The 13,404-nt window shown below is 42.6% G+C and overlaps 1 protein-coding gene across 2 annotated transcripts in view; it reads right to left on the reverse strand.

Moving 5' to 3' along the window:
• Nucleotides 1-825: 825 nt before the first annotated feature.
• The window catches only part of TIMM21 (translocase of inner mitochondrial membrane 21), a 55,295-nt gene continuing 42,716 nt past the window's right edge, over nt 826-13,404 (reverse strand). For both annotated transcript variants that reach the window (XM_073631256.1, XM_073631255.1), the window contains 2 exons: nt 11,659-11,761; nt 826-1,350 (listed from right to left, as the gene is read on the reverse strand). In XM_073631256.1, coding sequence (XP_073487357.1) covers nt 1,249-1,350; nt 11,659-11,761 — 205 coding nt within the window. In that variant the 3' untranslated portion in view covers nt 826-1,248. The remainder of the gene's footprint in view (nt 1,351-11,658; nt 11,762-13,404) is intronic.

A 13,404-nucleotide genomic window follows, 5' to 3' on the forward strand; every position in this document is an offset into this window, starting at 1 on the left:
CAGTTGCAGAGCTGCTCTCACCAAGGGAAAAGATGCCTCAGAACAAGGCCTCCAGGCCTTTGTTGGAAGCGTCCTTAAAAGCAGAACAGCGTCGTCCAGCACAGTGGGTTTTGACTGAGGCCATACATCACCGGATCTATCGGAGCCATATGTCATTTCTGAGTGAACACACTCTTCATGGGTAATGCAGGGCAATTCTCTCTAGGTGCCTACCCCTTCATGCACATAGAGTAGGGTAGTATTTATTCTGACAAAGGCTAACTATTTAGGCCCTTTTAATATTCAGCAAAATTGTTGACCTTTAAAGTGGTTCCCATGGTGGCACATCCAGAATAGGAGGAGCCAAAGAAGGGGAGGTTTGAGTCCACTCTGTGCAATGGAATAGGAAAATATAAATCTGTGTAATTAAAAAAAAAATTAAGACTTTACAATCACTTTAAATGCACTCCCCTAGTATAAATTATTTTGTTGTTGGGCTTGCTAACAGACTGTATTCTCTGGAGAAAAGAATTGGTATCTCCTAGAGACTATCATGGGTGCTTCAGTCACAAGCCATTTCTTTCAACTTCTTTAGTTTCCAGTACTCTTACTTTTTTTTTTACTATATATTGTTCCCTGAAATGAAACTGGTTTATTTTTAGCACTTTGTCGTCTCACTACAACTTACAGAACTAAAGCCGTATCCACATTTCATATATTATAGTCTCAGCTGGGAAACCATCCTGTTGTGTTTATTCTCTTATTTCTCTACAATTCAAGGTTCACTGCCTTCTACTGCAGAAGCTGTAGAAAAAGGTGAGAGAATAAATATCTAAAGCAAACACCTTAACAAAATGATTCTTTATTCATTGACAGCTGACACTGGGAATCTAACATCGCTCTCCTGATTTTTAAAGATTCTGGTTAAATTACTTGAAGCTTTGAGAACCCTATTTACACAAAAAGACATGCACGGCTTATGATTACACAGGAGGATTGCCAATATGTAAAATGGCTGTGCTTGGCCCAAGTCCAATCCTTCCCTAGGAAAGCAATGCATCACCGATAAATGGTCACAAAATCATCAGGAGCCTTCCGAATGAAACTTTTATGATTCACTTTCGTGCTGCCAAACAAATTAGTCACAAATCACTTTGCAGCTCATCCTAAGCACAGACATCTCTGCCAACAAAGTATTGTGTATTTTGCTGCTGAAATCTTCTTTCACGGGAGTAAAAATGGCTAGGCTGGTATTTTAGCAGTTCTTTGTTAACTGTCAAATCGGTTGTCTTCAACGGTGATAGATCTCTGTGGATCCGTACCAAACTTAACAATGATGTAACGAACGTCGTACGTCCAACGTATTGAATTCTACAAAATAGAAACAAAAAGATGAGTAATTATGAAATGAGCTAAGTTTCCAAAATTTCTAGTTTACAAATACCCAAGCTGACCAAACTAAGATGAAACAGCTGCCAAATTAACTTTGCTTAATGGCCTCCTGACAGGCCATTGTAGTTAAATGGCTGATCAGAAGCTATGCAGTTCTGAGAAGCCATTTATAAATAACCTCATTCTCAATCAGAGTAGCTCTGATGGCCAATTACAGTGATCACAAATGTAAACCATACAACTGGGCCCACCCCTTCCACACATATTAGAGTAAGGTGAAGGAAGGAGCATTGGTGCCTGACCATAAGACAAAGAAAGGCAACAGTGACATTGTTGTAGCCAGGGGCGTTGCTAGGTCTACAAAATATCTGGGGCTAGAGCCCATAGCAGTGAAGTAAAAAAAGTCCTACGCTTGGGCATACACATGTACATAATATAAGTGTGTGTATGTTAACCATGCGGTTAACAAGCGTTTTGCAATACGAGCTGTTTTTTTTTTTTTAAATCCTGAAATTTCTCTCTTTCCCTGTCTTCCACCAATTTTCCCTCCAATCGCCTAACCATCACCCGTAGAAACTTTCGCAACTTCAACTCCTCTCTCCTCTATTTTGCTACTGACCACCTCTATGACAAAATTTCTCCCGTCCTGCCCCAACCAAGCCACGTCCATCTACAATAAATCAATGTCCTCCACCCTGGACAAGCTTGCTCCCCTCACTACATGCAGAATCAGGCCTCGACCCCTACAACCCTGGCAAACAAATGACAAAATTCTCAAAAAACGTAGTCGCGCTCTTGAGCGTCTGTGGCACAAGACTAAGTCTCTCAAAGACTTCAACCAATACAAATCTGCCCTCCAAAAATACTATTCTTTCCTCCACACTGCCAAGCAAACCTATTTTACAACTCTTAACACCTTCTCATCCAATCCCCGTAAACTCTTCTCTACCTTCAACTCTCTACTTTGTCCTCCACCACCTCCACCCACTGATTTACTCACTGCCCAGGAAATCGCTAATCACTTCAAAAACAAGATTGATACAATCCGTGATGAAATCTCCATTCTACAGGTATCTCCCCCAGCTAAGACCCCATGTCAACAGGTACAACTGACACTCCCCCTATTCAAATCTGCTACTACAGACGAAGTTGCTAAACTCCTTTCTATCGCCCACCTAACCACCTGTCCCCTATTCCCTCTCAAATGCTACGGTCAACCTCTGACCTCATCCTACACTCTCTAACCCACATCTTCAATCTCTCCCTCACCTCTGGCATCTTCCCCGATGCTCTAAAACATGCACTGGTCACCCCAACACTCAAAAAGCCTTCCTTGGACCCTACCAATCTTAACAACCTACGCTCTATCTCCTTGCTCCCCTTTTCCTCTAAACTCCTTGAACGCCTGGTTTACAACCAACTGAGTGACCACCTCATTAGAAACAACCTTCTTGATCCCCTTCAATCTGGATTTCGCCCTCAACACTCCACAGAAACTGCTCTTTTAAAACTCACAAATGACCTACTAACTGCAAAAACCAACGGACACTATTCTGTACTCTACTTCTGGATCTTTCAGCTGCCTTTGACACGGTTGACCACCCCCTCCTCCTCAAAAAACTTTACTCCCTCGGTCTCCGTGGCTGTGCTCTTCAGTGGCTCTCATTCTACCTATCCCAATGCACCTTCAGTATCACTTACAATTCTACTTCCTCCACTCCTCTTCCCTTCTCTGTCGGGGTTCCCCAAGGTTCTGTTCTTGGACCTCTTTTATTTTCAATCTACACTTCTTCCCTGGGTGAGTTGATAGCCTCTCACGGCTTTCAATATCATTTCTATGCTGATGACACACAAATCTATCTCTCCACCCCTCAACTCACTCCATCAGTCTCCTCACGCATCACTAACTTACAAACCGACATATCTGTATGGATGTCACACCACTTCCTCAAACTCAATTTGTCCAAAACCGAGCTTATAATATTTTCTCTCCCACGTGCCTCTTCCCCTGACTTCTCTGTCAAGAGCAATGGCAAAACCATATACCCGTCCCCACATGTCAGGGTGCTAGGTGTTGTCCTGGATTCTGAACTCTCCTTTCAGCCCCACATCCAATTACTTTCCAAAGCTTGCCGCCTCAACCTCCGCAACATCTCTAAACTACGTCCCTTTCTAACCAGTGCAACCACAAAGCTCCAGATTCACTCCCTGGTTATCTCTCGACTCTTGACTACTGCAACTCACTCCTCATTGGCTTACCTTTAAACAGACTATCCCCCCTTCAGTTCATCATGAATGCGGCTGCCAGACTCATCCACCTTACAAACCGCTCAGTGTCTGCTACCCCTCTCTGCCAATCCCTCCATTGGCTACCACTCGCTTAACGAATTAAATTCAAAATACTAACAATAAGTTACAAAGCCATCCACAACTCTGCACCCAGCTACATCACTAACCTAGTCTCAAAATACCAAACTAATCGCCATCTCCGTTACTCCCAAGACCTCCTGCTCTCTAGCTCCCTCATCACCTCCTCCCATATCCGCCTCCAGGACTTCTCCTGAGCCTCACCCATCCTCTGGAATTCCCTACCCCAATCTGTCAGACTGTCTCCAAATTTATCCACTTTTAGGCAATCCCTGAAAACTTTCCTCTTCAGAGAAGCCTATCCTGCCTCCATCTAACAACTGCACTATTTTCTCCATTGCTCATCCCCCACAGCTATTACCCTTTTGTATAACTTGACCCTCCCTCCTAGATTGTAAGCTCTAACGAGCAGGGCCCTCTGATTCCTCCTGTATTGAATTGTATTGTACTTGTACTGTCTGCCCTAATGTTGTAAAGCGCTGCGTAAACTGTCGGTGCTATATAAATCCTGTATAATAATAATTATATATTATCAGCTGGTACCATTCCAGTCAGTAGACTGTCAGTAAAAATTAGGAACAATGGTCTGGCAATTACTTGACCGAATTCCCTAAGGATCCTCGGGTGCAAGCCATCTGGTCCTGGTGACTTATTAATGTTAAGTTTTCCAAGTCTATTTCTGATTCTGTCCTCTGTTAGCCATGCGGGTGCTTCCTGTGATACGTCATGAGGATAAACACTACAGTTTTGGTTACTGAAGCCCCCACCCCCCCGATTCCCTCGTGAAGATTGAGAAGAATAAATTCACATTCGCCATCTCCCCATCCTTTGTAACCAGATTACCTTCCTCATTCTTTATGGGGCCAATATGGTCTGTCCTCCCTTTTTTACGGTTTATATACTTAAAGAAGTTCTTGGGATTTTTTTTGCTCTCCTCTGCTATGTGTCTTTCGTGTTCTATCTTAGACGCCCTAATTGCACTCTTACATTTCTTGTTGCATTCTTTGTAAAGTCTGAATGCTGACGATGATTCCTCAGCCTTGTATTTTTTGAAGGCCTTCTCCTTTGCTTTTTATATGCACGTTTACATTAGAGTCAAACCATCCAGAACTTTTGTTCGCTCTTTTAAATTTATTTCTCAATGGGATGCACTGGCTCATGCCCTTATTTAATATGAAAAAGATAAATTTAAGAAAAAACATACTGGTGTGCGGGGACTGCCATCATCCTAAATAATACTAGAAAAAATATGCAACACCGTGCATGTAAGGAACGCCCCTTTGAATTTTAAAGGCAGGAAAGGAGTAGGAAGAGTAGATAATGATAAAAGGCGCAGACAGTGCCAACTTTATTATTGTACAAAAATGGATAAAATGTCTAAAGGACAAGACAAACATGTGCAGTGAATAATTAACATCTTTACAAATAATTGGATATGAGACATACAGAGCATTGATAAATAATATCACCCAACGCCATCGACCCCAAAGAACCAATCCAATCAGAGTGGGTATAGTGGGGGAAGGTGGCTACTAAATGTATCCCGACATGTTTCGGAGAGGACCGTAGTCAAACTTGTATATTCCTTCTTCAGGGGAATTATTTTACATACAGAGGGGTGAAAAATATTTCTTGTCTCTAGAACATAAATATAAGTAAGTAAATAACATAGCAAAAAAGGACCATAGTAGTGGTCTATTTTCTGGCCATTATTGTATAAAGTAACCAAAGTCATAGTACTTACATGGTCAGGCTCATGTCATGAATATAAAACAGATAAAGGGATCAGATGCTGGCTGTGCAGATTTATAAATGACAGAGAGGGTACCCGTGGCAACACACAGAGCCGCGGCTCTGTGATATTATTTATCAATGCTCTGTATGTCTCATATCCAATTATTTGTAAAGATGTTGATTATTCACTGCACATGTTTGTCTTGTCCTTTAGACATTTTATCCATTTTTGTACATTAATAAAGTTGGCACTGTCTGTGCCTTTTATCATTATCTACTCTTCCTACTCCTTTCCTGCCTTTAAAATCCAAAGGGGCGTCCCTTACATGCACGGTGTTGCATATTTTTTCTTATTTAATATGCTTTTAAAGCAAACCCATCTCTCATCAGGGTCCCCAGAGAGCCTCCCCCTTGCATTAAAATGCAAATCAATTTATAACTTTTTTGAAATGCATTTTTCTGTATTTTTTTGTTATTATTCTGTCTCTCACTGTTAAAATAAATCTACCATTAGAATGATAGACTGATCACTTGTCAGTGGGCAAACATCCAAAATCAGCAAAGGTTCAAATACTTTTTTCCCTCACTGTAGCAACACAAGCCATAATAAAAAAACAGATTCAGACTCGTCTTCCTCTGTCTAAAGTGGAGTCCAGCTATAGGTTGGGTTGAAACAAAATTAAAAAAGACATGGGGTGGGACTTTGCATGTGCCTCGGTGGAGTGTGAATAATAATTTATAACACAGTATATTTAAAAAAGATGTACAAATACTTTGTTTACCATCCTTAGATGGGAATATTTAAAACATTGCAATCTGAAAGAGAGTAAAGTTTACTGTTTGGTTGATCCAGGTTGTGCGAGTCCTGGTATAGAATATCAAAGGTGTGGCCTACGCATTTTGCGGGAACCCTGCTTCGTCAGGGCCTTTTAGAACGGCACAAACAGCATGTAAATGTTAAAGATGTCCTAAAGATACATTGCGAAATTAGTTATATCATAAAATGATGTTAGGTAAAATGTTAATGATGCATATGTAAAAAACAGAGAACTTCTACACCATTGTAGGGTATTTTATAATTACCCTTTGGTACAAAATACTGATATAATAACATAAAGATATTCTTTTTAACAAAGATACAGTTACAAGTCATGTTTATTTATGTCCAGCGGTATCCTATGTACACAGGAATATTCCAGATAAGGACAAGGAGAGAAAACGATGGATATTCAAGTTTTACATACGAAGATTAAATATTATTGATACTAAATATATTTGTTTGTAGCTTACCTTCAGGTTGCGTGCACGGCATGTCGGTCTGGGAGGGACAGTGAGCCTGGGGAGCCCGTGGGGATAACCCGCCAAGCCCCACCGAGGAAAACACAGGGCGGACCCCTCTGTGTATAAATTAATATAATATGGTATAGTACAGTATGATGGTGAGGCTGTGAATGTTAATGAAGCTGAGTGTTTGTGAGAGTAGAGGAGAAGGGTGTGAACCATGTGGGAAGGGGAAGGGAGTGTAGGGAGTGATGGGAAGTGGTTAAAAAGGAAAAGGAGGGGAGGGGAAAAAAGGGGGGAAAGGGAGAAGGGGGTTGAAAACAGAGAAAGAGAAAAAAGAAAGTGAGAGGAAGTATAGAGAGGAAAAGTGAAAAGGAAGTGAAGGAGAGGGAAGGCGAAGGAGGGGGAGGGGAGGGTGAGGTAGGGAGGGAAGGAAGCAGAGAGAAGGGATCGAATAAAGGTGAGGGAAAGGGAAAAGGGAGATAGAATAAAGGAGGTAGAATAAAGGAGATGGGGGGAAGGGGGAAGAAGTGGGAGGGGAAGGAAACAGGAGGAAAGAGAGAGAAAGGGGGAGGGAAAAGAGGGGAAGCGTGGGAGAGCCAGGGAGGAGGTGAAGGGTTAAATTTGGGGGGGAGGGGGGGGGAGAGGGCGCCACTTGGAGGGGAAGAGGGGAAGGGGGGGAGAGGAAAGGAGGAAGAAAAGGGAGGGGTAGGGCAGGAGAAAGAAAAAGGGACGGGGGGTGAAGGGAAAGAAAAATGAAGAGGGAGGGGAAGGGGCAGAAAAGTGAAGTGTGTAAATGAAAATGGCTTACCTAAATTTCAAAGTAGGGGTGTGTATGCACAGTTGCAAGCTTTAAACACATATAACTTTATAATGCGACAATAGTGTATATTGAAGCCACTGTGTCCCTGGGCCTAAATTAAGCGCAGCAGGACAGAGGATTTGGATTAGATCCAGATGGTTAAACTTCCACAACTTTTTCTTCAGTTGTGGAAGTTTGTCCATCCGGATCTAATCCAAATCCGCTGTCCTGCTGCGCTTAACTTAGGCCCAGGAACACAGTGGTTCCAATATACACTATAATCACATTATAAAGTTATATGTGTTTAAAGCTTGCAACTGTGCATACACACCCCTACTTTGAAATTTAGGCAAGCCATTTTCATTTACACACACTTCACTTTTCTCCCCCCCCCCCCAAGTCCCTTTTCCTCCTCCTGCCCTACCCCTCGCTTTTCTTCCTCCTCTCCTAAACCCGCCCTTCCCCTCTTCTCCTCCAAGTGGTGCCCTCTTTTCATCCTGCCCCCCCAAATTTAACCATTCACCTCCCTCCCTGGCTCTCCCACGCTTCCTCTTTCCCCTTCCCCACCCCCCTCCCACTTCTTTCTCCCCCCTCCCCCTTCCTTTATTCTATCTCCCTTTTCCCTTACCTTTATTCAATCCCCTCTCTCTGCTTTTTCCCCCTCCCTACCTATTCCTTCCCTTCCCTCTCCTTAAAGTGGGGTTCCACCCAAAAAAAAAAAAAAAAAAAAAAAAAAACTACATGAAAAATCATAAAAAAAAAAATACAAAAAAACATTTGGATATTTTTTTTTTTTTTTTACTTACCTCTAAATGCCTGTTTCTAGGGGGTCCCTCGTAGTCTGCCTCTTCCATTGCCTGGGCTGGTGACATCACTTCCCCCTCGGCACAGGAAGGGCTCAGCTCTGCTCCCTCCCTCCTGTCAATCATCTGGGACATATTACAGGTCCCAGGTGACTAAGCGGCCAATCACGGCGTGCGGCGCCGCTCGCGCATACGCAGTGGGTGCCAGGCTGTGAAGCCACAGCCCGGCACCCACAGCTGCAATGCCGGCGCCGCTGAACGGAGGGGGAGACGAGCGGGGCTTCGATCCCCCGCATCGCTGGACCCTGGGACAGGCAAGTGTCCAATTAAAAGTCAGCAGCTGCAGTATTTGTAGCTGCTGACTTTTATTTATTTATTTATTTTTTTACTGGACCTCGGGTGGAACTCCTCTTGAACATCCTTTTCACTTTTCCTCTCTATCCTTCCTCTCACTTTTTTTCCTTTGTTTTCAACCCCTTTCTTCCTTTCCCCCCTTTTTTCCTTCCCTCCTTTTGCTTTTTAACCATTTCTCATCACTCCCTTCCCCTTCCCACACGGTTCACATCAAGTTCACACCCTTCTCCTCTATTCCAACACTCACCTTCATTAACATGCACAGCCTCACCATCAAACTGTACTATACCATATTATATTATTTTATACACAGAGGGGTCCGCCCCGTGTTTTCCTCAGCGGGGCTTGGCGAGGTATCCCCACGGGTTCCCCTGGCTCGCTGTCCCTCCCAGACCGACATGCCGCGCACGCAACCTGAAGGTAAGCTACAAACAAATATATTTAGTATCAATAATATTTAATCTTCATATGTAAAACTTGAATATCCATCGTTTTCTCTCCTTGTCTTTATATGGAATATTCCTGTGTACATAGGACACCGCAGGACATAAACATGACTTAACTGTATCTTTGTTTAAAAGAATATCTTTATGTTATTATATCAGTATTTTGTACCAAAGGGTAATTATAAAATACCCTACAATGGTGTAGGAGTTCTCTATGTTTTTTACATATGCATCATTAACATTTTACCTAACATAATTTTATGATATAGGTAATTTCGCAATTTTGTATCTTTAGGACATCCTTAACATTTACATGCTGTTTGTGCCATTCTAAAAGGCCCAGACGAAGCAGGGTTCCCGCAAAACGTGTAGGCCACACCTTTGATATTCTATACCAGGACTCGCTCAACCTGGATCAACCAAACAGTAAACTGTACTCTCTTTCAGATTGCAATATTTTAAATATTCCCATCTAAGGATGGTAAAGTATTTGTACATCTTTTTTAAAAATACTGTGTTATAAATTATTATTCACACTCCGAGGAACATGCAAAGTCCCACCCCATGTCTTTTTAAATTTTGTTTCTACCAGGGATGGTGCCTCCATGCGAGTTATAATTATTTCACGATTACCCCCACCCTCACTCACCTATAGGTTGGGTTGGTTGCCATTTGTTGGCGATTTGGTGAGAGGATGCACTGGATACCTTCGCTGCCATTGTGCTATTACTTCCAGTGCGTTCCTATACCTTTAAAGAGGGGTGGGCTCCCTCCAGGCATACCTGTCCTTAAAGTGTTACTAAACGCACAACAGTAAAATCAGTCTGTATATGCAGCACAGCATGCTTGTTATACTCACTGTGGAACCTAAGGAGTCCTCTGCATTGTGTAAAAAGGCTGTTTTATCCTGTATGCATAGATCCTTTCCTTCCTGCACTGTCTATCTGGGGAAGGCCAGCTAACACAGATATAGTAGCTGACCTGCACATGCTCAGTTGTGTCTTTTATGCTGGAGAGAACAGTTACTTGTTCTCAGAGATAGCCAGGTTACATGATATTGACATCACACCGGTGGGCGTGTATACAGGATGAAGTGGGAATCTCCGCTTTCCTGAACTCTCGGCACTGAAGAAACTCTGCAGTTTATCATGTACCTGTGGTATACAGATCATCCAAAAAGGTATATAGTGGCAGTATTTTAATGTAAAAATAAGATTTATAAGCTGTGGGCACTTCGGGGGGGGGGGGGGGGCAGATGAACTATTTTCATATTACTGGGTTTAGTAAATGTGCTCCAACGTTGTTGAGTTAGGACTGCAGTACACTGGGGTGCCGTGACGTGGTCTCTGCAGCTTACACATATATTTGCAAATGTGTGCAGCTAAACCCCTTATTTTGACGTGAACGGTTAGACAGGGTTAATTTGGTTTGTTGCAGGCTGGCTGATAAGTGATCTGGTAATTTTTGTCTGTTGTTTTTTTGACATGCGTCGCCCCATTTAAGGATTAGTACTCTGCAACATATTACATTTTTGGTTTTGAGTTTAATATTGCTTTATTAATCCTTTACAAATGAAACATACATACATATACACCGATCAGCCATAACATTATGATCACCCACCTAATTTTGAGTATGTCCCCCTTTTGCTAAAACGGCCCTGACCCGTTGAGGCATGGGCACCAAAGTAACATCCACATGAATGGCAGGACCCAAGGTTTCCCAGCAGAACATTGTCCAAAGCATCGCACTGCCTCTGCCGACTTGCCTTCTTATGCACACGTACCAGGCCATCCACATGATGCAAAAGAAAACAGGATTCATCAGACCAGGCCACCTTCTGCTATTGCACCGTAGTCCAGTTCTGATGTTCATGTGACCGTTGTAGAAGCTTTCGGCTGTGGACATGGGTCACCATGGGCTTCACAGCCCCATACACAACAAACTGCAATTCCCCTTTTTTTTCTTTCAGCTTTCACCACATCAACTTCATGGACAACATGTTCACTTGCTGCCTAAAATATCCCACCAATTTTCAGAGACCGTTGTAACAAGATATTCCCTTTACCTGTCAGTGGTCATAATGTTATGGCTGATTAGTGTATACATACACCAAAGCATGCATGCTGACTATATTAGTAGTGTCTATTAGGGAGATTTACATTTTTTTTTATGCCATTACTGTTGATCTCTAAACTCATTGGTGGTATCAAAACAATTCATGTAACATGAAATGATTGTTTGATGGACTTGTTAAGACCCGCTGATGAATACTATGATTGGTGGGTGTTTCTTTAACTCCTAATGAGCCTTTTATCCGCATATGCAATAACTATGTGCTTAGAGCCTTTTGGCTTATATAAATCCACGTTTAATTGCCTTTAAATAAAATTACTTGGCCTTTAGTGTAGCCATGCAGCTGCCCTTCATCTGACATCACCAATTCAGGCACATGGATATCTTGTGGCACATCAATAAAATAAGATACAAATATAATCACCTTTTTTAAATCCACATGCACAGTAGCTTCATTTACTTTCGAACCTGAGATGAGGAACGTCAGGCGTATACACTTGACTGTATTTCTTTTATATCTTTTAGCACTTTAAATAAAAGTAAAAGAAAAAAGAAGAAAAAAAAAAAAAAAAGAAGAAGTAGTGATTAGATAGGGACTTCTCTCAGAGTCAGGTTACACACCCCAGAATTTCAAGGATAATACACAACTTGTCAAAGAAATATCAGCCAGAAATCAGTTACTTCATTTATGATGCAAACTTGTTATCGAAACAAAAGTAGTAATAGAAAACAGACAGTTAAAATATAAGAAAACAAAAAAAAAAAAACATTTAACAAGGGGGCCCCCAGATCCCAACCCCCCACCCTGTGTGAATAAGTATGGGGTACATTGTACCCCTACCCAACCACCTAAAAAAAAAAAGTATAAAAAATGAAAACAGTACACAGGTTTTTGTCAGGTTTTTTCTCCTTCCGATTTCTTCTCCCTCCCGCGATGTCTTCATCCTCCGGCTCTTCTCCCTCTGCTGATGACATCTTCCTTCGGCTCTTCTTCCTCCGCTGAGGTCTTTTTCCGTTGCCGGTTCTCCTCTCTCCGCTGTCTTCATCCTCTGCCACAGTTCTTCCTCTGATCTTCTCCCGATGCGCACTCCCGCTGTAATGCTAGGTCCACTGTGTGCCGTTAGCCATGGGGCGTGGCCACCCGGTGACGTCACCCAGAGGACCCGCTCCCTGTGACGTCCCCACCCCATCATGCTACCCCAAAGCACCCCCCCCGCCCCATGTTGACGGCATATGGCCTGGTATGGTCCAGGAGGGGGAGGCACGCTCGCTTGCCCCCCTTCTGACCTGCTGGGCTGCGTGCTCGGATAAGAGTCCCGTATGTTTTTTTTGGTGTGGGGGTTCCCCTTATAATCCATAGCAAACCATTCGGGTCTGGTATGGTCTTGAAGAGGGAACTCTCTGCTGTTTTTTTTTTTAATTTTGTCATGGGGTTCCCCTTCAAGATTCATACCAGACACAAAGGGCCTGGTATGGTTGGGATCAAAGTCAGATCCTGTTCATTTAAGTAAAATGGAAGTCGGACATCAAGTCACAGGGAAAATGCAACAGATTAAACTTGGTGATTGGAGGAGAGAGCACAGAGATAACCTCAACAGTATGTCACTGTTTCTTCACTATCCAATCATAGTCCTGACCATGCATTATTATTTGAATGCAGTGGGATATAACCAGTTAGGACCTGGCTGGGGTGACTGGCAGAATAATCCAAAGTTAAAAACCTAAAGTGGAGTTCCACCCACTTTTACAACTCTTCAGCATCCCTCACTAAACTGTGCACTGTAAACGAATTGGATATTTTTTTATTTTTTTCCTCAGCACCTACTGAATATCTGCTGTATTCATTTTTCACTTCCTCCTCCCTGGCCGTGGCCCATCGCATCATTTCCTGTTTGCAATGCCTTCTGGGAAGGGGCGGCAACTTCCTCTGACACTGCCGTTGCTATGGAAACCTGACCTGAAACCTACTACACTGCTTGTGCTGCACTGAGCATGTGCGAGATCTGCAAGGATGAGATCCAGGAAGAAATACAGTCTGGCTTCAGATGCCCACACTTAAGATGGCCACGGCCTGCTGTAAGTTTATAAAATAACAAACTACTGCTATAAACTAACAAAACAGACCTTATTTTACAGACTAACTTTACTAGAATACATTAACCTTGTGTAT

Source organism: Aquarana catesbeiana, linkage group LG05 (assembly GCF_042186555.1).
Source record: "Aquarana catesbeiana isolate 2022-GZ linkage group LG05, ASM4218655v1, whole genome shotgun sequence".
Taxonomy (NCBI): Eukaryota; Metazoa; Chordata; class Amphibia; order Anura; family Ranidae; genus Aquarana; species Aquarana catesbeiana.